General features: G+C 34.6%; 2 protein-coding genes and 1 long non-coding RNA gene across 6 annotated transcripts; 1 reads left to right on the top strand and 2 right to left on the bottom strand.

Moving 5' to 3' along the window:
- Positions 1–809: 809 nt before the first annotated feature.
- LOC107226231 (armadillo repeat-containing protein 3) lies at positions 810–8,255 on the bottom strand. The gene is made up of 14 exons (XM_046737957.1): positions 8,212–8,255; positions 7,431–7,742; positions 6,236–6,560; positions 5,814–5,981; positions 5,523–5,723; positions 5,266–5,428; positions 5,067–5,185; positions 4,521–4,679; positions 4,181–4,422; positions 3,778–3,942; positions 3,526–3,659; positions 2,649–2,805; positions 2,205–2,520; positions 810–2,127 (listed from the first exon to the last, which is right to left on the bottom strand). Exons 1-14 carry the CDS (start codon positions 8,253–8,255, stop codon positions 1,849–1,851), a joined length of 2,784 nt encoding a protein of 927 aa, XP_046593913.1. The 3' UTR covers positions 810–1,848.
- On the bottom strand, positions 6,464–18,987 carry LOC107226241 (cholinesterase). Of its 4 annotated transcripts, XM_046737690.1 has the most exons (13): positions 18,727–18,987; positions 16,491–16,780; positions 16,172–16,301; positions 15,542–15,695; positions 14,964–15,141; positions 14,230–14,636; positions 13,924–14,114; positions 13,598–13,784; positions 13,045–13,150; positions 12,729–12,924; positions 12,417–12,532; positions 11,472–11,500; positions 11,018–11,186 (listed from the first exon to the last, which is right to left on the bottom strand). In XM_046737690.1, exons 1-13 carry the CDS (start codon positions 18,985–18,987, stop codon positions 11,152–11,154), a joined length of 2,280 nt encoding a protein of 759 aa, XP_046593646.1. In that variant the 3' UTR covers positions 11,018–11,151. The 4 variants fall into 4 exon arrangements, with proteins under 4 accessions (XP_046593647.1, XP_015522473.1, XP_046593646.1 ...); XM_046737691.1 differs by lacking the exons at positions 11,018–11,186; positions 11,472–11,500 and adding an exon at positions 6,464–6,560 and having other exon boundaries at positions 12,407–12,532; XM_015666987.2 differs by lacking the exon at positions 11,472–11,500 and having other exon boundaries at positions 9,109–11,186.
- LOC124294051 lies at positions 18,937–25,474 on the top strand. The gene is made up of 2 exons (XR_006903943.1): positions 18,937–19,075; positions 25,281–25,474. It is a non-coding gene; the product is annotated as an uncharacterized LOC124294051 (long non-coding RNA).
- The last annotated feature ends 29 nt before the right edge of the window (positions 25,475–25,503 follow it).

Raw genomic sequence — 25,503 nt, 5'->3', positions numbered from 1 at the left:
TTTAGAGATATTGAAAACAATATTGACGAATTGTACATATGACTTAAATGACAAATTCATTTTCTTCTATTACTTATTAGTTTTAACCACTTTTCAATATCCATCGTGTTTTTTTTTTTTTGTACTCTACAAGAGTTTATACACCTTCTGCACACATTGAAGTATTTTCTCATAAAAATTACTCACGAGTCATAACTTTCTATGAAACCTTTGCTACTATTTTTATAACGTACTTTATACGCTATTTTTTTCACCGTATAACATAAATGCTTTACGTATACGTCCCGTACCAGGTAATTTCGACCTAGCCAGAATCTCGCCATTTTTTATTTTCACCTGTCAGTATTTTATACAGCGTCACAACAAAACACGATTAGCAGAGTTACAGTTTAAAAAAAAAAGTGCTTTTCACTCACTGTCAGCTATAATCGATTTCTTTACAATGAAACTCGAGCAATGAATGCTGCGTAAGAGAACTAATTTAGTTTCAGAATTACATACGAGCAGATCAATTTGCCTCGAAGCAACATATTGAGATAGTTTCGTCGTATCACACACAGGCAGATACTTCATGTTTCTGAATACATAGAAAAAAAGCATTTTTCATTGTCGTTTCGGTGCACTGTAACGAACAAGCTGTACCAAAGTATATAATTTATACGATTCTTCTTTCAAATCTGTAGAGTACAGTATACTTCGGTGCGCAAAATAACTCGACATAATTTATTTGCGCAAATGGTGCAAATCCACTTCATTAGATATATCATATATATTATTTGTACGATCTACTAACATTGGAGTTTAATTTCGAATTGTGCCGATCCTCTGTTTTTACGCAAACTGCCAATTACGTATAATGTAATGAATATTTGTTTTTTTTTTATAATGTATAAACATGAGTAAATTTGTCATTCTTATTTAGAAAAGCTACGAAAAAATTGATAAGCTAACAATCAGATCTTGGGTCCATATATACGTGCTTTATTCGTCAAAAGTAGACTTTTGAGAAAATTCATACTATGTCAATTAATACTTTTATTTCTTTTAACTAATTGTTTTTCAAGTATTGTATCTGTAAAGCCAAAAATCAGATAGTTAAATGAGGTGATTTATCTTACGTTTCATTATTAAGGTCTCGCAGTACAAAAGTTTTAGTACGTAATGTGTAATATAAATAGTATGTTACCATATTGAAACTGTGTTGAGGCACTTGAGCTTTCGTTCACGTTCGAAGTGCTTATAACGCAAAGTCAGTCGTTATCTCATATTGGAATGTGTTTATAATTTCTTGGACGATGTAACGATAATAATTGTCTTCGCAGAAACTTAAACAGGTAGGTTTCTTCGGACGAATGTTGTAAACATGTAACAAATACCATGTAAAAGTATTAACCCCTCTCGATGTATGTATGTAGAATGATTAATAAGTATACATATTATATACATACAGTTCACATATAGGAATTGAATTGTGACATATAACAAAATATTATGTAGATGTTAAGTTTACAGCTGTATATGCAGATCATTATTGCAAGGATTGAGCTAAATTCCTTTGCGAAAGATTAATAAAAACATGGTGCACACAGAAACTACTTTTCATTTTATACTCGTAACACCAAATCATCGTCTTTGTTCCAAATGCCACATGATAAAAACACGAAATGTTTCGAATCAGAAACTATATTTCGCTCATCGACGAGATAAAATACGTTTATTACAAATAACATGTATACAAATATAAATTCTGCCTTAAAAAATAATGTCCTTGCGATGATTAGAATCTCCAAATAAATTCTGTAGTCAGGTAAAGCTTATCGTACAGTTCAAAGTTCTGTATCATATCTATTATTTACAATAATCGTCAGCCTGTTTGGTGCCCAATGGTATTAGTTCTCCGGGCACTCGCATCAAATCAACAATGTAACTTGGCCTTAGCAGTTTCGTTGGAAAAATGGATAGCAAATTCTGGTTGACTGAGACTAATTCTTTCGTTGAACCCTGAAAATATGGAGCATGACCAGTTGACCTATCGAATGGTCTTGATTTTGCTACAGCTTCTTTCTCGGCGATAGTGTCGATCGTACGATCATCGACAGGACTTGCTTCGCTGCTTTGCGTTTCCATCTAATAGCCATGAAATCATAATATTCAAGCAGTGTCTAATTCGTGCTTTACGTACATATACTCTAAAAAAGTTCTACCTCTGGAAGAGCAATTTCAATCCATGCTTTTCCATAGTCTCCGCGGACTAACGCAGCTGGCAAACAAACTCTATCTGCTATAACTTTGAACAACAATGCTCGTTCCAAGTACGATCCGACTCGCAGCTGTCCTAATGGAATTACGTTTGTTCCAATGTCACGTTTAATTTCGCTGAGATGTATGTCGAGCTGGTGATCGATACATTTTGTCGTTGGATCAGGTCCCGACATTTTCTGCGCCACAAATTCGCCCAACATTTTCGCTCGGGACTTGATAAAAGAAATGTTTACGAGTCCCGGTTTTTCCTGCTCATTCCTGGATACAAAATGGGTGAAATCTCACGCTTTTCCAGGTGTTGGAAATTCTTTGCATTTTCTTGTAACTTGGCCAAAATTAAATCAGCACGGATATGATCGGTAATAATAGTGCCTATTAATACTCACGCAATTCTCGATTCCTTGGCAATAAGTTTACATTTGAATAACTCGATCGCATTCCATAAAAACGAATCTGTCTTCCGTATCTCAGATTTAACTCCCGTTATAGCATTAGTAAGATCCGTCCTGTATACGGAATAAATATTTTTTCGAGCCGCTGTATCTAATATCAAGAAGAGAAAATACTAGAATTATACAGAAAATCTTAGATGCTTTATTTTAAATCGCTTTAAAATGATTAGAAATCTAGTTCGTTGGTTTGATTTCACTCTATGATGGCTCACTTTATTCAGAAGACCATTTCCTACAAACTCCTTGAAAACTCTTTTTCACCGCTTTGGCATCATTAAATATTTAATTTCACAAAATTGCACCGACATTAACTACGATCAATAAATAAAGATACTAGAACGATAGATTGTCAACAATTTTAAAGCGATTTAAAATGGATCATCGATATTCAAACTTTTGTTTATAATTCAAATATTTTTAATTTTCCCATTTTTAAAGAGATCTGTATAGATTACGATTATAAAAATTATTAAAATACTTAGTACACAGTAATATTCATTAATGACTTAACGTTCCGGCTGACTTGTTTTCGGTCCGAAACAAACCAGAGTTCGATTCTATACAAATTATGTGACAATAACTCCCGTTCTCTCATTTCGGCTGCATCTCCAGTCATTGTCACGAAATTCGTATCCAATCGTACTCGTATTTTGTTTCGAACCGAAAACAATTTAGCCGGAAGGTTAAGGCATTAATGAAATATTACAATATATTTTTACCAATCACTTCAAAGTAGCTATTAATGAGAGACCCACGCATTGTATAATTACGAATGAAATGAATGCAGGTATGAATTTAAAATTTCAACTACCGTTTGATATAATCTGATCATCTTCCACTTCAGAGTTTTGATTCGACAATCGACGTCGCTGTGCTGGAACGCACATGTATATTGTTTGCGCAAGGTCTAAGCTACGCGTAAACAACTGTTCAATAATCGGGAACCTATAAATATATTAAAAATATAGTCACATTTAATTCTACAAATTGTGATCGGAATTATCCTACATTATATATATGGGGAGCAGCTAAATATAAAGTGAAGTCGTATCAACAAACTTACGGATGAACATTTTTGCGGATAACGTAAAAACCGTCTTTTGTAATGTCATGCAATGACAAACGTCCGGTAAAAGCGAACTTTGCTGGCAAATAGGAATTAAACAGTGCTTTGATACACGATTCCCACGACGGGACAATTCTTGAAGTTGATCTATGTCCAATCATGCTAGAAAAATGGAGTTTCATTCAGATCACAAAGTGCAGTATACGATAATTCGTTTCATTCTACTTCTAGATAAATTTTCTATTTCATTCTATTTCATTTAATTGTCATTATAGTATATAACGAATCGAGATATGAATGCGAATAGATTTACAAGTTCTATTACATTTTCATACGGCGAGTTCGTATCGTTGAACGTTTTTGTTAACTATCTATTGGATATATGTTGTTTTGAACTTACTATTCTAAACACCCAGCAAGAATAAGTAACGGTGCGACATCCTGATCGCCAGATAATTGTGAAACCAATTGAGCTGCAGCATCTCTAACCGGAACAGATTCAGATTCGAGTAATAAATTATACAACTTTCTCGGTCCCTCCAGACACAAAAATATATCTCTTGCAGTTTTTTCAATGCAAAATATGGACAATGCACGGCAGTGAGCCACCTTAGCTTCAGCAAGATCAAAACTATTTTTGAACTGCAATAAAACATCGTAAGATTTTGTTTAAATTATACTACAGTCGCACGTGTACCTACTAAAAATTATATTAAATTTTACTTTTGCCAACCGCTTACTTCGAATGCGGTGCACAGAGCGTCTATCAAGTTTACATCGACAAATTGCTCTCTGAATTCAGGGTAGCCTCCTATCGACGTAAGACACTGCAATGTTGTAAGACGAGTCTCTAATGGAACATTACCGATGGGTTGTTTTATCATCCATATCAAATATGTCTGAAGACATAAAAAAATAACTTTTCAGCTTAATTTGCATTACATGGATATGTATGACTTATTACTAGCATTGTGCTGAATAAGAATGTGCTTGTGCCATATTGGTAATCAAGGTATCTCACGATGTATAACTAGCTACCTATACCGAAAAAAAAACGGTTAAACCATCTCTGGTTGAACTTATCAGGCTGAGTGACCAACCGCGTATGTGTAAAGTAATCGAACTCTATTGTTTAACGACATGTTAAACTCTCCCGCGTCAAGTTCGGCGTTCAATCAGTATAGTTTCACCGTTTTCTCTCGGTATACATCAACTGTGTAGACTCGCGTATAATCGTATTTGCAAGTTTGTTTAGGAAAAAGATACATAAACTCATATGTCTTTACCTGCCCTTTGATGTCTAACAAATTTGAACAATTCTGTGCGTCGCATGCCAACAATTCCGCCAAGCAATACATAGCCGCGTGTCTTACGTGCTGCTTTACACTTTCATTTTTGATAAAGCCTTAAAACCATTGCAATATTTATACCGCGTTATTTATTACCACGTCTAATTGTCGTTAGGTAACTACTTTACAGTTTTACCAAGTATCTTGTGGATGGGATTGGATGATGTGATTTCTTCTGTTGCTGGGCTGTACTGTACCATTTTGGCAAGACCGTAAAAACTCGCGCCAACAACGTCAGGATTTGAAGACTCGTGTACGAAGTTTAGCAAAAGCGGAACAATTCCATGTTTGTACAGTTCCTAAAAGTATCGAGTCAATTACGAAATAAGAGAGTGCCAAACTACTGGAATGACTTGATGACTACTTGTGTTATATTGGACTTGTCATCACTACCTTTCTGCTGCTTGCCGAATTTGCTAAGCGAACGATGACGTTAAGAAGACACACTGTCAATTTTTTGTCACTGCTTTCCATGTATTTTAAGAGTCTTTGAACACCGCCTGTGCTGCAAATCAACTCTACCGACTTTTCATTGTCAGATGCTGATAAGAGAATCTCTAATGCTTTTTCATGTAAATCATCGTATTCGTCATTCTGTAATGTATAATAAATGTCTGTAAACTGTTACCGAACCACAATATCACGTAATTTTCAGTCCGTTCTATGGTTTCTTTGCTTTTTTACATCGAGTATGTCTAGTAAGGCCTGAGGACCTCGACATATACGGAATAGTTCTTGTATATTTTCATCCTTGTTTCTGGCAACTAACAAATTAATCACGTCAAGTGCCAATAACTGTATCACTGGGTATGGTTGTTTGAGCAGCTCGTATATCAGTGGAAAACTGAAATCCTGGAATGGTTAAAACATGGTTGTAGCTATCAACTAGTTTCTCAAAATTTATTACGCCGCGAGTTATAGTTACAGCAACGATTATAATTGTATTCAATTAAACATAACTGTGTGATTCGATGATGATGTGATTCTCAAATTACAAGTTTAAAAACTGACTGATTCCATCAAAATTTCGAAAATTAACGGTAAGTATTAAAGTTCTTTTTTTTCTTCTTCCTTTTCAATTAGTATGTGATTGAAAAGTCTCAAACCTTCGTGTTAATAATTTCTTGTGCACCCAGCGGATCTTTCAACAAATTGTAAATTATTTCAATTGAATTTTTTTTAACGTCGGGATCAGGTGACCGAAGTTTCTCAAACAAGAGGTCGAAGTTATCGAACTGTTTCAATATCTGAGCCACACCGTACATATCTTTTGATAATTCGGCAAACATTAATGTCATGAACTCGTGAATGAAAATGTCCGTATCATTCTGTAAAACGCTTGTGAAATAAGGCACGTAACAGTCTGAACTCAGCAAGGAGTTGCGTACATTAGGTCGTGCGGCCATTTCCGCCAACAATTTCGTGGCGAACCTGAACAAAATGAATCCGAATTAAAATAACGATTGGCGTTATGAATAGAGAGTTATTTGACTAGAGCTTATTGCTTGAAAAATGAGTGGAATGAATATAATGTAATGGTGAATAAATGGAAAATAAAAATATAAGGATGAACGGACCCCTTACCGTCTGAATCGAAAATCAGGAAAGGAAAAGAAAATGTTCAAAAAAGCTCCAGTAATTTAATTTGTACCGATGATGGTGAACTTAAGTAAATCAAAATCCCAACTTATACTAAACAGAAATGATTCTCTCATCCAATTGTAATGTTTGTGGGCTTATTTTGTCCAACATAAAGATCTCCGAAGATCATCTATAATTTTTTTTTACAAAAAATTATCCACGCAAAGGATAAAAATATATTTATATAAGTTTAGTCAGACAGATACAATTCCATGTTATAATCATAATGGAAGTTTTTCAGGCAATTTGGAGGGATATTTGGTCAGCGAGAAAAAAGAGTAAAAAAATATTAGAATCGAATCGGAAAAAAACTGCAGAGTTTTATCGTTTTGGGCGGTCCAGTTATAAGATAGTTTCTCAAATTGTTGTTATCGTGTGTTATTAGAATGTTACTGATTATATTCATTTCTATTAGGTATAGCAGGGATGTTGTTTTATTCGCGTTCACCATCATTGGTACAAATAACGCTACTGGAGATATTTGAAGCGATTTTTTTTGTCTTTTCTTAAATTTTGATTCAAACTCTAAGGTCCATTCATCCTTAAAGCGTAAAGACTTATCGAAGAAGTTTGAACAAGAAAAAAATTACTAAATGTATGTAATCAGATTATCAGATCACCGTAGACTTTAATAAAGAAGATTAATGAAAGAAATGTTATGAATCGTCACGGTCCTTGTAAAAAATGTCAGACCTTCGTATGAATATGTCTTCGTGTTCTGTTAAGGGAATTACTAAATCCACGACATCGAGATCGAAAAGTATTTCAAGATTGTCAGAACTCTTGGAGCCAAATTTAGATAGGGCCGCTATAGCATTGATTAGAACGGAGTTTTCTTGGCATTTCAGCAACAGTATTGCTGTTCTTGGATCTTGGACCTCGATACTGCAAGAATCGAACCTAGTTTTAGGCAGTATTGATCGATTGTCCCGCTCTTTGCCATCGGACTTGCATTTCTGTGAATAAGTAACTCTGCATCAAAATTTAAGTTCAATTTGATTGCATTAAATTCAAGGCTGTCACTAACTTCATATTGCAAAATTCTCTAACTTTTCCGGGTTTACGAGATAAAAAATTATAAATTTCCCGAGACTTTTTCCTATTTGCAAAATCGAAATGATCAACGGAAAATTTCAAACAATTCTTATAAATTCGGTCATATTTATTTGAAAGTCTTTGTGCTTCGTTAAATACTTAAATTTTTCATTCGATAGTGAATGACGCATGCACTGCAGTTATGATAAGTATTTTGCTAAGACTGTAACATTTGGAACAATATAAAAGTTTGGGTTTCAAGTTTCAGTTTGTCCAGAAACTCGACAAAATTTCAAGGTTTTTCCATAATTTAATCAAATGAAACAAAAATCCCTGAGTATTCAACGTTTTTGAGGTTTTCAGGTGGGGTAGAAACCTTGGCCATCAAAATTACGGAAATATATACCTAGGTTCACTAGAAAATCCTACCTCAGGATGCTGCTTCACCATTGTGCTGAATAAGGTACAACGTGCACCTCATCTTTTACAGTGCAGTAAAATGCTATTGAGATACTCCACAATGCTGTATCACGTAAGCGTTAGCTACTGATTCAGAATTTGCTGTATGATATTGCTACGACAATTATTAAGTAAATTACGTAGGCCAGCATATTCACAGGCAGATGAATATGATCACTCATTACTGTTAAAATTTTTCTCCTGCTTGACACATTAAAGATGTCTTGAATCGGTGAAACATGTTTCTTTTACATCTACGAAACAAATGATGTCATTATCAACTAATGCCTGCTGTGCTTTACTATTTATTGGGACATTCGAATCAAAGTGGCCATGTAGCATAAATTGTAATATTGGAGAATTTTATGAATAAATTACCTCATCGTAGTTGAGATTCTTTGAAATTTGCATAATATTTTATAACACAACATTTCCAGGTTTCTTGGAATTTTGACTTTTATGATCAACATATTAAATGCAGCTCATGGTATACCAACATAAAGGCGAAGCAGCACCGACCCTACTTTTCTAGTATATGTGCAGTAATAATTTTCATTTGTAAATTCAAGTTAAAGAAGTGAAGAAGATAAATATCAAGCACTATACAATAGTATAATTTCTATACGTAAATGTATACATGTCGATGAGTGAGTATTTTCTATAATCACATAATGTTTCTCACATCACTCGGGTAGAATTGTACACGGATGAAAATTTGCGATGTGATACGTTTAATGTTATACCGGGTAGCTGGTGGAAATTATGACGCTTTGTCTATACATTTAGTTCTATCTTTGTATTCTAGCCCTAATGAAATCCAGAAATCAGATATACACTAACACAATTAACACGGTAGAAAATCTCAAATTATTATTCACAGATATAAATATACATGTGTGACAGTTAAAATATATGTAACTTAGTAATAATAGATGATATCCTGTCAAAATGTAAATTCTCGTAAAACATAGACCGACGTTTGTATAAAAAAAATCAAGTGATTCAGTATGGCCTGAAAGAATCCGTTGATTATATGGATTTGTTAAATATCTTGAATACCTCAGAGAATTGTGTTTATTGTTTAATTACAGCAAATGTTAGTTCTTAGTAGGTGCGCGACACTATGAAGATATAAAAAATTTACCATAGAAATTTTCGCTATTTGATCCTTGTGCTTACTTCTTCTTATTCAAACATTCATGAAGAGTGAAAATAATTATATTTATAATAAGTGATGAACGTGAATTATAAACGATATTTATGAGTATAAAAGTAGCAGCGTCCTTTTAGCTGCGTGGCATTACATTGATATGATTCACAATGATTCTTGTGATACAATACTAGCCGTACATGTACGAACATATATCTAAAGGCACACGACGTTGACGTTATTCTAGAGATGCATTATAATGTGATCACAATGTAGAAAAATTGCAGTTACGTCATTGTAATAATTCAAGAGCGTCTTGATTCAACCAACCATTGGTAAAATTCTTACTTAAATGAAACTTTGTACTTGAAAAATTTACTTCAATAGAAAGAAACGTGACTCGCAAAAATCAATATGTTTTGCACTATATAGATGTATAATGTATACATATATGTATGATTGAATATAGCACAAAACATATAAATATATAAGGTATATATGTATACGTACTCTACACTACTTAAATTATTTTTCGAACTTCTATACATTCGTAATTGGACGGACAATTCGTGCTAAGTAACTTATCACTTCTCGTATGTGTGTAACGTATAGCTAAAAATTACTTGCAATCGCATGACATAAAAATTATCATCTTATACCTATTAAAATCAGACACTATATGCACGTAAAATTTCATACATGTATATGTATATATCTCTATATATATATATGTATATAAATATATATTAAGAGTTTTGCTTGTATCATTATTAAAATTTAGCTTACTTTTAATGTTTTCTATTCAATTGTTTGTCATCTCTAACACACGTAGAATATGTTAGAACGGTAATAACGATAACATCGTTAGTGGCAATTTAATTTCACAAATGGAATGTGAGGCACAATGTATTTGATAACTGGCTGAAATAATCTAACCAATACCCTGTTAGAAAAAGGATACAAATAAATTCGAAAGTTCTGTCAGCATGAGTAAAATACGTGATTCGTAAGGTAACTCGCTCATAAAAAATTGCAAAATAATTTTATTTACAAATTTACGCGATTGGAATATCGGTGAAGTAAAACTTGGCGAAATGATTGCACAAAAATTCGCATGAAATTTGCTGTGGTGCTTTATATGTACGTGGAATAAAACCTGTACAATTTTTATGACAGATTAGGGTTGCTCGATTAAATTTCGATTGAGCAATTAATTGGAAAGCCGATCTGTCGATTAATTGCATCCGACATCAGGGCGGAATGTAAATATATTTAAGGCTGTGTTGAAAATACGTTACCAACAGTTTTACAATAGTTGTAAATTGATGATATTCCATTTTTTTTCGCAAACATTGTATTCTCTGCAGAGAGTAACGATCAATAACAGTTAATTAAGTTAAACGGCTGTTTGTGGAACACCTTGAACTAATTGAGTCTTACTTTTGCTTTTCGGTAAAGAATTCTGACTTCTAGCTTTGTTTATTTTTGGTTGCCCATTAGGTGAACTTGTGACAAAAGTATCAGATCGCATATCTTTCAAAGAACTGTTAGAATTAGTCCTTAACGATGGTGTTGAACTGAATTTACGGTTCTGAGCTAAACGCTCTTGAAGCTTGCTTTCGTTTTGGCGCGGTACCCGCGACTTCATTGTTGGAGCATCTTTGTACTCATAAACATTTTCCTTGGAACTTTGGGTCAAGTTCTCTATTCCTTGCGAATGATTATCTTCTCGCATCATCAAGATGTCTCCACTGTAGTAGTGATCAGATTGTCTAAGCATAAAAAATATCGGCAAATGTTATGAAACTCTGTTTCAAGCCTTCCGGTTTATTCTTTATTTTTGTACAAAGCGAAATTTACTATCTCAAATATTTAAAACCAGCATCTGTTTTAAAGTGATCTGCCAAGGTTTCTTTTTAGGGATAGTGAAAAAACGAATACCCCAGTGTTGGAAAGAAGATTAGCAGATGTATGAACAAAAGTGATGCTATTTACAGATGGATCGCTAAATATTTTAGCATTGTGCTGATAAAACCACCAAGCAGTGAGAAACGTACCTGCGCATATTCTAGCCGCCTTCACTTTGCTAAGCATGTAGATAGGTAGATAATAAATGTTAGTACAGTACGTGTTGTATTCGATTTATGTGCATAAATAATGTGGCAAATGGGAACGGGGTGTATTGCGATTAATTCAAAGTACGTCGTTCGTTTATTTCGGAGTAGCAACCAGGAGATTGATGTTCAATGATAATTGAAATCCTAAGTCACATTAAAAAAATAACTGGGAATAATGGGGAATTGATCATGAAGACCGAGGGAAATCTCTAATTGTGGTTACAATGCAATTCTTACTCATTTTAATTTTTTACTACGACCGAGAAATATTGTTCTACGTATAAACGAAAAATGAGTATTGTATCTATAACTGGAAAATCTAAAATGTGTTACTATTCTTTTCGTTTATGTTCACTCGTAATATATTTTCTTATAACCATAGTGATAATTCGATGTTGGTGCAACAATAAATTGCGTGTGAATTGTTGTTGAATCGAAAAAGTTTAGTAAACTAAACGAACAGATTAAATGTTGCTAGAATAAGAAAATGAAGTATCGACATCTATAAACAAACTAAATAGTTATTTGTAATTTCAACAATATTTGGATCAATATGGAAATGATACGTTTTACTGGAATTTGCGAGTAGCTACAAATGAAATTTATCTCAGTACGTGTAGTGGCAGATTCCAGTGATGCATAATTTTCACAGATACAAAATCTCAAGGTTGCATCTAAGTATGACTCGTATCAGAATTTATGGAATTGTAGGCAAATCCGAATGGTTCGGTCAATAAGGGGAAAATATACAACACACTTATGCGATTATAAGCAAGTTATAGAGTACTAAAATTCCAGAACCATTACTCACATGCACTACCGATCCCCATGACAGGAATTGTTCATAAGTAGTTCATGGATTTGGTTCTGTTTACCTTTCCTTACCTTTTGGCATTTCGCCACAGCATACAACAGACCACAGATAATACAACCAGCAGCAAGCACGCTGTAGACATCGACCAAAATGCAATTTGAAGAGGTTGCTTCGGTTCCCACCAATACTAAAAGACCAAGAAATTTCTGTTAAAGCTTCATCGCCAATGGCCAAGTCTGTGGGCTGATCAAACAGCCTTTGGCTAGTTTTTTAGGGCAAAAATTTTTGGTTGCAACCAAAAATTTCGACCCTGAAAAAGCTGGACGAAAGTTGGTGAACTCTTTACATTCAAATTAATGTTATATAATGAGTTATACAGATACCTCTGTGACTGGAGGATACGTGGGAACCAGTCGTCCAATGACTGTCGGAAGATACATGGACCAGAAGGCACTTTCAGTCTGTCGATAATTTATTAAAATTGAACTGTTGAAAGTCGTATTGATGTTGAGATACCGAAGCTGTCCCTGTTTAGCCATATCAAAATGCAGCCCATGTATTTGTGATGGTGTCGGGTTTCTAGAATGATAAGTTTCGGTTATTTACTAAACAACACCGTTTTGTTATCATTGAATAAATGCTGCTTTGCAAAACCTAATGATTTTATACACATATAATTTCACTTATTTGATTACATACCCATATCTAGCAAAATTGGAATAAGCTTTCATGAAAAAGTGACTCATATTTCGATCACTGTCCGTCCACAACTTTCTATCTAACTTCAGTTTTGTGGGAAAAAACTCTGGAAGAAATGTTATCTTTGTAAGTTATAAATTATCTCCGCTTTTATCACTTTTTATCATTTATAGCTAACTCCGAATGCAATAATCTCTCAAGGAATCAACAGAGTAAACGGAGTACATGTTACTTGAATTCAACAGAGATGATGTAATATACAGGCAAGACTTAATAATTTGATACTGTTTCGAAATGTTCTTAGGAAAGACAAGCTGATAGATACAAGTATATAAAATTATCCAAGTCCTACTCTAACAAAAATTTTAATAATCTTGGTGCCAAATTTTTCACATTTCTGAGTCGTTATTTCAGACGAACTTCTCTGACTATTGGTAAGTTTACACATTATGGGTGACAACTTCAGAAAATTACACATAATGTTTTAGAGTTTTTATTGGAATTTTAAACATTTCCACCGGGGGGAATACCGTGTAACATAAAAAATACATACCCACATCCATGAATGGTGCACCAGTTAACCACAAATGTTCTATGTCATGGGGAACACGTCTCCACCACGGATATCTCAAGGCTTCAATAGTGGTATTCAAAACATATATGTAAACAGGAACATTTTGTTCTACCAATAGTTTGGCAATTTTGTCCGCAGGTGCCACATAGTGAAAGTCTGACAGCAGCTGTGAAAACCCATCAGAGTCAATGCATTGTACGATTTGTTAAACAATAATCGAATCTTGTCTGTTATGTTGTTATCCTTTTTTGAAATTCTAGGCAGCTAATATCAAATACTACTAAACAATTTATAGTTTCACTTACGTTTATATACTGATCTCGAATGTACATTACATTGTCGGGATCAGGCCAGTAAGTGTACATGTATTTTATAGCTTCGTAGACACCCAATGGATTTAGTGTATAGTTGTACCGCAGAACTAGTTCTTTGAGTTTTTGATCAAAAATTTGTGCGTTTATTGTGTACTGATTTCTCGCCAATGTGTCGTTGTCATCTAAAATAAAAAATTAAGAATTTTTAATCTTGTGCACCATATAATTACAATATTTGAGTAATTGAACGAAATTGAAGGCTTTTTCTATAGACTAAATATTCCTTTTAAAACTTACATATAATGAAGGATGCTTCTTGTGTTGTAACGCCTGTCATGTAAGAAAGACCTTTGCGAAATTTGCGAGCTTTTATAGATTCTTCAGGCATTTCATTGAACAAATGCCAATCAGAAGCTCCCCAGTCTTCGTACCAAGTGTCTTTTGGTACAGTGAAGTTCTGATCTAGTACTGGGCCCCAAGGAAATATTCCAACATCTGGTTGGAACTCAGAATTGCCCAAGTCATTCGCACTACGACTATCTCTCAAACACTGGACGAGTTTCCAACTTGTTTCAATACTACAACCCAGCATTTCACCGTAAACTCTTGAAGTGTTCTGCACCCGATATTTATCAGGTATGATCGCCCATTCAGCCAATGCTGAACCAGACTGTGCTATTACTTTAGCCACAAGGTCCCGTGTTCTATTTGAAAAATTCAATCATTCTCATTTATATTTATGTACAAGAAAATTCCAGTTTTTTCGTATTGGATGTGAATGCTTATTGTCATATACACACTGGGGGAGAAAATTTATGTTATTGTAAAAAACAATGCTTTCTATCAGTTGATTATAATTTTTTTTGAATATAATAATGAAGCTCCACCTACATAATTTTGAATAAAACAAGCCCCAATTGAATTGAATGATTGGTTATCAATGTATAAACTTCCAAAATTAACCTATTTTTATAGCAGTCTACTCATATATACCCTGTTAAAAAAAGGATTAACTTTTTTACTGAACAGACCTTGGAGCCACCATCAGAAGACCAGCACTGGCAGCTCCGGCGCCTGGACCAAAAATCGTTATGCTTTGAGGATCTCCATTGAAATACACTATGTTATCGTATACCCATCGCAAAGCCATAGCTTGATCCAGTATGCCATAATTTCCAGGGCTATTCTCATCTCCCGTGCTTAAGAAGCCTATAACAAAGAAAGCGTTCAAGTGTTTTATACATTTTTTTAGCACCGGGCAAGCTATTGGAGTATGTGTAATCCATTAATTTACAATATCGCATTGAAGGAGAAGATATAACGTTGTACGATTTGACAGGTGACTAGGTGTGTAATGTATTCTGAAATTACTCAAATAATTATTTAAATAAGAACGGCTATTCATAAAAATTCTCTTGCGACCTGAAAATTTGGAGTGTCTCCAGCCAGAGAATCCAGTATATTGGATGAGGCATAGCAGAAAAAATAACTTAAGAAACATTAACAATAAAACGAAGCGATTAACATATATGATGAAAGATGTTTCCATCATCAAGCCATTCATACTGGTATCTCGTGATTTTAAAAGATTTAATAGAATTAAAATTACCAAGTGCTCCAAGACGATAATTCAATGATACTACAACAACTTCGTAAAATGCTGCCAACATATGAGCTGGGAATAAATTGCTTGCTCCGTGCGTAAACTCTCCGCCATGAATGTAGAACATTACAGCATATGGTTTCGCCAATCCAGACTCAATCTGTAACAATATGTTACATCATCAGTAAATCAATTGGCATCAGATATATATGAATCAGTTAACTAATGATTGAAAGGAAAGACAAGTAACTAATATTAAGCGCCATAAAATTTCCTCAACTACTTGATCAAGGTGCACTAATCACTGTTCCTTTGCAAAGAAGTCAGTGACAAAATTACGTCACCGCTTTATAGAAATGAAGAGATTTGGAACAAAAAATTTGGAAAAATCAAATCAGTACATAGTCCTGTAAAATGCAACTTTGATAATGGCATAAACCATCTTAGCATTGCTAGATCTGGAGAATTCCGCGAATAACATTGTCACATGCATAGCGAAAAGAATTATTATGTCTTTATTTATCTGAAACTATGTTAATCAACTGATATCGTTATAATATTATCTGTCAATTATTTGCAAAGCAAATAAATATAGCTGGTGATCACCTAAATATCTCCAACTGCCTCTATACTTACATTGGGTGAAAAAATATTCAGATAAAGACAATCTTCGTCAACATCGTTAACACCCTTCAAAACACCGGTGTACCTGTAAGGTTGAGGACATGCTGGTCCCCAATCTACGGCTTGTAGAAGTTGCCATCCCCTTGAAAGCCATGAAAAAATATTATGCATATTGTGTCTATACTATGGAAGACGCTTCAACTAGTATAATAATTTCAACACAGTCTGAATCGTTATCAAACATTGACATTGTACATGCATTGCCGAAAGAAACGGTTATGGCTTATACTCAAAAAGACAATACAGTGAAATAAGTAATTGAATATAATACTTGTGTGGTCGAGGCGGTTTAAAACGTCCTTCCTTAACCGGCGGAGTAGCGTATGGTATTCCTAAGAAAACATTGACATTTGCAGTGATCCTTTCTACCGGTACGCTCCAAGGTCTGTGCCTGGCTTCAGGGTTGTCATACAAATACACTTTAAATCCTTGAACTTGGCCATAATTTGTCACGACGTAAACATCTCGATCCAAAGTTTTCGAATCTGGTCTTTCTCTTCCTTGTAGATCTGCACGCCAACCGCTCAGCACACCTGGCAATGGTAATCTAGGAGTGACATCCTGAAACACGATATTAAGGTGGCATGAATGACCGTTACAAACCAATGGCATCTTTTATCATTGAAGGATACTTTGAAGCTTTTATTCATAAGCAATCAGGAATTTAAAAGCAGTAAAGGCCAATGTTGTGGTATCCAATTCAAACCACCTGACCTGGTAGTCATATTAAATCACTTTCATGTGTATTAAGCTTTGTTACTGCATGATGGTAGGCACAGAAAAATGTTGTCTTTATATCACGCCACATATAATAATATACATTTACTCTCATTTCCTGTGTTTTATATTCATTGTTTTCAGTGCCTCTCAGTTTCCCTTCATTCTTGTTACACATATTTTACAATCAGTCTGAATGAAGTTTGAACGAATTATTTTTTACAAGTTATTCACAACACTAAGTGAAAATGTAATCCTTGGAATTGAAAATAATCATTGTTTTCTCCAAATTTCAAATCAACTTTATTTGTAATTCAGTTTTCTCAAACATTTTCAGAGTTAATCGATCGCTAAAGAAACAATTAATAAACCGCATTATCCTCCACAGCAAACTATTAGGCTTGCAATTTTGAATTGGAAATATTTGTGAAAGTTGATACGAGAAATTTACAGAATTTGTAAAAAATCATTTTCTATGAAATGCTTGTAGCGTCAAAATTTAGTTCACCACTTCTCATTGATTATTCAATTCTAGCAAAAAAAAAGCATGTTGAACGGATTTTGCAAATTTTTTATCATAGTTTCATATTTATATTGTTATCAGTAATTATATATTAAATATCTATATCCCTCCGGGAAAAAATGCTCTTGTCTGAAGAACACTGATTTTTGGAATAGCGAACAGAAACAATTTAGCAGGTTTTGAATATCTGAGGGTCTAAATACAGAATTTTGTGCGAATTTTTTCCTAAATTTGGTATCTGAGAGAATATAATATGATAAACAAGATTTTCAAATATTACGGAAAAAAATCAGAGATGCTTCTAATATCTGTTTCCAAATTCGAAGTTTTTCAGAGAAGTTTACATACTGGTTTTCCGAAAATTTTTATCAGGAGGATGTCTATAAGCAAGTACAAGAATTTGAATTGAAAATTCAAGCCTTAAACAATGTGAACAATTTCAGTCGTACGTGACATGTAAGAAATAAAACTCGAATTTTGTTGGTATTAGGGAATATCTGCTAAATGGTTAGCAATATACCAAAAAATGCTATAATCAGTGTTTACCTAACGTATTCAATCTATTATCAGAACCTACGCTATTGATCGGTGACCCTAAAAATTTTCAGATAGTGTAACTCTAAATCTAGTATCCACAACAGATATGCTAAGAAATATTTGTTTTATACAGAAAAAACACCAGAAAAGGTATTCCCATAATCAAATTAAAATTATCACTAATCACAATATATATGCTGGTGCAATTCTTACAATTAAATGAAAAAAAAATGGTTTCTGATATTTTTATTCGACATTGCGTTTGGAATCGCACTATCTGCGATATTTTCATGCCAACAATGTGTAAACTTTGATAAATAATAAAAATAGTGTTTGCTACTGTGCTTCTGTGACAATTGAGAAAATATTGTAAAATTGATGACAAACGCACTGCATACTCAAAACGAGTGAGAATCAGCTGTAATATATTTACATATGTGAATACGTGTGTGAATATTTCGAAAAATTAATTTAAATGACCAAACAAGCTAAAAAAAAAGCCAACATCCATAGTCTCACAAAGTTTGAAAAGATGTCGTTGATCGGTTGGGGGGGGGGGGGGGGGAGGGGGGGACAAGAAAAAATTGTGAATCACACGGTTGCTGACAAATCCTAGTGTGAGTATAAATACGTGTTTAATTGAAACGTAACGCTTGTGCAGTTCCTCCGAAAAATTGAAAGGCGTTGAAGTACGGCAAACGAGCGATCAGGTAGTGAAATTGGGCCTTACCCCGTAGTTGTAGCGACTCTCGGGGGCCCGCGTAGGTCCTCGGTTGTAAAGAGGGTCCAGATAGTTGGGCTGCTGCCCGTACCTTCTGCCATTGTAAAGGTAGGTCCGATAGTCCCCGGTGTTTTGTGGAAGGTACGGTGAATCCCTGACGGAGTATCGGTTGCTGGGTTGATTTTGCTGCTGAGCAAACACCAAGGCGGAAATAAACACGAGACATAAGCAAACTCGGGACAAGTGGGCGTGCGCTCGACACGCGGCCATCTTTCTAGTCCCTTGGTTACACTCGGTTTTGGACAAGTTCCACGGTCAGTGAGACGCGTCGCGATGAGCAGGCATCAGGTAAACACAGGTACGAACTTTGACTTTATCTACCGTACGCCGCTGTTTATATTCGCCTTGTAGCAGGCACGTCAAAGGGAAAGGTTTAGATTCTCGCGAGCATTCTTACGATTAGACACTAGATTTAGTCGCAACTAGTTACACGAATCACCAAGTTTGGTTTAATAACTATTTTGTTACAAGTTTGAACACTGGTCAACAAGTGTCAGTCACTTATAATTGTTTAGTAACACATTCGGTTCACTGCGGGTTACATCGTATCCTCATCGAGTTTATGGGTTGTATACTCTCGTATCTGTAAAAATTATACGTATAATAATGCTCATGTGCGGAATAACTTTCGCCGTGAGTCCGTGGAATATAAAAAAATTTTAAATCGAGACCAAAAATCTCAGATTTAGTTATGCAAACGATTAATTTTCACGAATACTGCGACAAACAAGTAATAGTTTGACGAAATTTGAGCAGATTTCGTTCATTTGCTTATTAATTAAACGGTAAATAAGAAACAAGAATACTCGATCGGTACGGATAGGATTGATACGAAACCGGATTACAGTTATAATACTAATTTGTATACTTTGTTTACAACTCGATCATTACATGCAATTCCTGTGCAATTACGTTGTGATCTTTCTATATATTATGATGCAATAAAAATTGTATATGAAGTATGCAATACACCGTGTAAACAATAGGAACTAGTTGTTCGGATCATGTTAATAATGAATTCTTTCTTTACTGACAATTATAGCTATTTTATTTGTCAACCACTTATTGTTAGATGGACTTTCACATTTCTTCAAATTTTTAAACGCCACTGTTTTTTCGTAAATCCATGTACATCGAGGATATGCGATACTACAGGATACTGATGAACTACAGGTCACATAAAGGTTTAACTTTACGAAGCTGTCTCGCATTCAATTCACTCTTGAGGATCCATTAGCTATATTCAACAAACTAACAATAAGTAGACATGGTAAATAGTTTTCTTTCAATGTCTCACATATTCGAAAGAAAAGTAAAATTTAACAAATTCTCAGGAGAGTCCGTAAATCCTATCGAAAGGCTTATCAAATATCGTTTCATACATACGATTTTTCGTTTTTCAAGCATAAAAAAAGTTTTTGGACCGGTAATTTATGATATATCGATTTAAAAACAATAATGTATGTCTCCAAAACGTCGAGTTTGAAAATGTACATAAAAACGAAACTGAAGGGGGGGGGGGGGGGGGATCTTATAAATTACTAGACTTTAAGTTGACTTTTAAAAAATGTATTCGAGGCGCAGAATTATCTATCAACAAAAGAACCTTTGTACATGTTGGAAAGTTATCGGGCCTTTAGGGCAGAGCGCATCTTTAAACTCTCAAGAACGGCAATTGACGGCACTTGTGCAGTTAAACGTTATACTCACAAGTCACACACGCGATCACAATTAAGTAGACAAGAAATGCAATTACTTAAAATGACCGATTATAACCACTTTTATGTACCTATAAGATGGAATTCCACCGCACGTATAATGCAGAATATAAGAAAATTCTACACGTAAATACGTATAGATCGAAAAAGAACAATTCCGAACGTTTTCGAATATGTAAAATTTGTATGCAATAAGTAAGTGATTACCGTGAATTTCTTTGCAAATTTTTTTAGGTATATTAAAAAATTATATATAGGTATGTCGAAAAACTCTCTTACAACTTGGTAAAAAATGAATTGTATTTCTTTGCTCAATTCCCAATGGAATATAATTATATGTATCTCGAAAACGCAAAAGTTCTCCTTTTTGTCGAACCAAGCACTTTGTGTCTAGGTATATTCACCGCTGTAAGTTTCGTTCGCCGTGAACTTAGCGCATGTTACGCGCACGTAATCAGGTGTTCGGGATATAACTGTGTCACTCACTCACTATAACCGCGCTGCTTCAGCTTTTGAATTGGAAGTCATCCACACCAGAGGCATACTGGCATTGGGCGACGCCCTAAACCGTGAAAGTTGATTCTCGACTCGGAATATCGCTCAAATCCGTGTTTGATGCGCCTCAGAATTAAACCCACGGCGATACTTCCTCTTTACTTACAATACGACCTGCCCGAATCCACGCGCAGGTATTCAACCATTATTTTATCGCACTGCAGCCGATTTCGTTATCTGAAAGCGAACTCGCCCGCGGATTATCTCGTTGTTGACTCAGTCTTTTACTGATTTAAAGCAAACCCCGCAACGTCACTTTACCTCAACAGACCTCGCTATTGGCCGTCCACAAGTTAATGGATGACATGTGAATCATACTCGACGGCTGAAGAGAAAAAGGCCGTAGTAGCTGGATAAGTATGGGTGAACAGCCTTAGTGGGGGTTTGATTCATAATTTGACTGTACGTTACTATCGTTATAACTGTAATAAAGTTTAATTTTCAGGTTCAAACATTTTTTTTGTCACGTTATAAACAAATTCGAAAAATCAAACAACACTTTTTTTCGATTTTTGGAAAATCAACGTTTGTGTTGCGAACATTGAGAAACTTTAGGAAAAAAAATTAAAGTATATCTCAATGACAGAAAGGAGCGAAAATAAATTATTTTTGCAAAGCATAGTCACAAGGGCATGGATCGTTATCGTGAAACCTCATTAGAAAATGTACATTCTTTTGGTTGATACGCTGTAATTTTTCTTTTTATAAGTAATATGAAATCCCTTCAAACTTCGAGCAATATATGACAGGGCTTGTGATTCTTCTTGTGGGAATTGGTTGGGAAAAATTCGGAAAATTGACGGAAACACCTAATTTTATTAAAGTGAATCGTACAGTGGTGCATTCCGCATACCCTCCAGTAATTTTCAGATTTTCATCTTCACCCATTTTCAAATTATATATTTTCAAAATATAACCGTATTACATTTGGTTAGCTTCAATCAGTTATAACCCCCTTTCAAAACATAAAAACATGATGAATAAAAAACAAGTTTTCATTAAGATCTACTCGGTTGAAATCTGGAATTGCTGTTCTGGAAAATCGTGCAGAATAGACGAAAACTCAGAAGTTACAGAACTACCCGTTCACGTGTTGGAAATATTGGTACTTTTCGATATTATGCCATAAGATCTTTATTAAAAATTTGTCTGTGGCAAGGAAATTTAGCGGTATGGAAAGCAAATACATACCGAATAAGAGTACAGTATAGTTTATTTTTTATCGGCACTTTTGTCACAGTATATGGCCATTCCGCAGGAACATACACTGAATAAGATCAAGTTACCGTGTGATGCCGTCATCTGTCGGCCTACGGCGAAGCTCTGCTGCACATTATCAACGTTGACTGAAGAAACGTTACCAAGCACCTTACATCCAACACGGGAAATACCCGTTTGAATACCACTCGATGGAAAACCGGCATTATTCGACATCAAAAATTGAACCAATCTCCAGAAGTTCGATTGGACACCAGCGATTTTCGGTACCGAACCCTAAACAGACTGACAGATCAAGAAATTAAATAGATTTTAGAGCATTCGATTGAAAGCAACATTTTTCTGGAGTGAAAAGATAATGCTGAAGTCCCATTTTCGGACCGATTGCTAAAAACGGAAGGTCTGTTGATGGTTTCCGATCGTTTTGTGTCCAAAATCACTGACTTACGATCAGACTTTTTGAAATCGTTTCAATTCTCGGTGTCCAATCGGACTGTGTTATATCCGGTGGTGTCTAAACGGGGTTCATTCTTTAATGAGAAACCTGTGTCGGATTTAAGGATCACTTTTCCACTATATTCAGTTTATCCATAATTGACCTGACAAATACATCTCGGTAGACTTCATAGTATGGAATTTGATTCCAAGAAAATAAAACCCATTGGCGATAAAACGTGCGTCAGTTGACTACAAACTAAAAATCACATATTTTACGAGACAAGTCTTACGATTAGCATTTTAAAGAGACTATTACTGCCAACGAAGTCGCCGCTCAAATAGTAGACGGTTACTTCAAAAATTAAGTTGAATTTTTAAAGCCTAGTTGGTGTAATAAAAATTTATTGCAATACCAACAATTCATTTTCCTCCTTCTTTATGCGGGTAGTTTTGGAAACAATTTAAGAAGTTTTGGAAGTAGTGATTTCCATGGATTTAAATCTGAAGAAGAAATTTTTGTTAATAACGAGTCATAACTTTTATATCTCTACTTTGTGCAAGGTTTTGCACCTGAGTGCTTTTCGGGGCATTAGTATGGCCGAGAGAAAGAAGAGGTAGTTGCGATGAAATTCAATAACTGTCCGTAAATTTTTTATGAGAGAAAAGCCCGGTAAGTGACTTTTCCGACAAACAAACATCCGCTGCTGTAGTCGAGGGGTTGTCCGAAGCAGCGTAAGTCGTGGAAGCGAATGTGAACCCCATTCATAATCCTGCTGCATTAAGAATGAATCGGCTGGGCCGCCTAATTCGAAAGTTAGGAAAACAAAAATTAAAAAAAAAAACTGGTTGACAGCATAACTCTGTCAAATTTTGTCCAATCGACTTCATTCAAAAAGGATTCTCTTCAGAAAACTTATCGCTATCGTCGCATCGTAGAGTTTTTTTTAAGAATTGTTTACTTTTTTTTTATTCATAATTTACTGTAATTTTTTTGTGTAAAATTCGATTTTTTTTTTTAAATGGCCGCCATTTTTTTTTTAGTCAAAATTTTCAAATTTCCTACAATGCTGCGATATCTATACTATTATAATTTCATAATCTTTTTGAATTTTTGAGTTCAGATGCTTGCTGTGGCACTTATGTAGTCAACCGTCGGGAAATTTTTTTTTTTTGAGACGCCATTTTGCGACCGCTCCTCTGCTTTATAAAATGTACTAAAAGTAAAAAAAAAATTTCCTCGTATACTTCAATGGTTCAATAATAAATACAAAAAAATCCCAAATAATTCGATCGGGCCGTTTTTTCAAAACAAATTCCCAAAAAATACCTCATTTTTCAGCCTGTCATACTGATATTCCACCTTAATTCAATCAAAAACACGTATAAAAGGTCAAAACGTAGATTTAAACTCTATATATTATACTATAATAACAATACTACTATAAGATTAAAAAAATACTTATGCAACAAGGGACTTCTTAAATTTGGTCAATGAATCTATAGTGTGCTAATTATAAACAAGTAAGTGGTGCATCTTTCGAATCTCAGCATAGTGCGGTATAAGCTCCGTATAGTATTGAAGCGAGGGTAACGCGTGGGCTGAATTTTAAACCGTCTCAAAAATATTCAGTCCATGCATTGTGTATGCATTTCGGCAGCTGCTGCAACTTCTTTGAAATTAACTATGCGTGATCGCGTTGCAAGTCTGCCTAGAAACTGCAGGATCACGGATGCGTCAAGCTGCGGACACGACGGGCGCGTGCTGCAGGATCGACGAGAATAGACCTACAATTATATAAAAACTGTGAAAGAAAAAAAGAATGAAAACATCTTTCAGGAGTACAAAGACCTTAACGGGCTGCTGCCGGCTGCTGAACTATGCAGGTATCCACGCATCGAAATCTCCCAAAATTTCTCTCGGGTCAAAGAAAAGGCGGCTGCAGATGCTGCCCTCTCCTAGAACAGGAATTTACTCTACCTGTGTTAGGCTTGCACAGTAAAAATAGAAAATTACGAAAACCTGGAGAAAACCTTGAAGGGTTATCCGACTCTAAGGAGATGGGTTCGCTAAAAATCGATACTTCTTATTAATTATATTAGGAGACAATCGTAGATTGAGTATTTATCAAATAATCGTATTCGTAAGCTACGAAGATCTATTCTGAAATACCGAAATGAAAAACACGGCAGACATTATAAACGAAAGTTTAGCTATCGATGTTTGTCTTTCAAATTGTTTCGAAATAGTCATAGTTTATTAGATTGACATACATTGCTCATTTTATTTAAATGACGATCTTTTCCAAATTCATGAGTGACATTGACCGAAACGCTTGTTTTTATTAATTTAGCATCGTGAAATATTTAATTTCACAACGTTTCACCGATATCGATTGTGATTGTCAAATAAAAATATTGAATTGATTATTAAAAAAAAAAAAAAAAAAAAAAGGAAATCTGTTACAATGATTTAGTATCGTTAATTCGGTGGAAAAAAAGACACTTTTAAAATTTTTTTTCTACAAGATACATGCAACGTATTTTAATAAAATCAATTTGATTTCTTGATTTCAGATGACCCAGCGATGAGTTACAACCGTCACCGCAAAACAACATTTTTCTCGAGACGTCTCCGAAGATTTGCTGCCAACGGCTTAGTTTTTAATATATTCCACTGACATTTTCAGAAAATATTCTTGAAACGTTACTCTACAATACTGTAATCAGTTAATATAAAATAAATTGCCTGTATCTTGTGGAAAAATGTATAAAGAAGTGTCTTTTTTTTCACCGAATT

The sequence above is a fragment of the Neodiprion lecontei genome, chromosome 4, assembly GCF_021901455.1.
Source record: "Neodiprion lecontei isolate iyNeoLeco1 chromosome 4, iyNeoLeco1.1, whole genome shotgun sequence".
NCBI classification, from domain to species: Eukaryota; Metazoa; Arthropoda; class Insecta; order Hymenoptera; family Diprionidae; genus Neodiprion; species Neodiprion lecontei.
The sequence above is the reverse complement of the archived record's forward strand: the minus strand, read 5'-3'. Positions and strand labels throughout refer to the sequence as shown.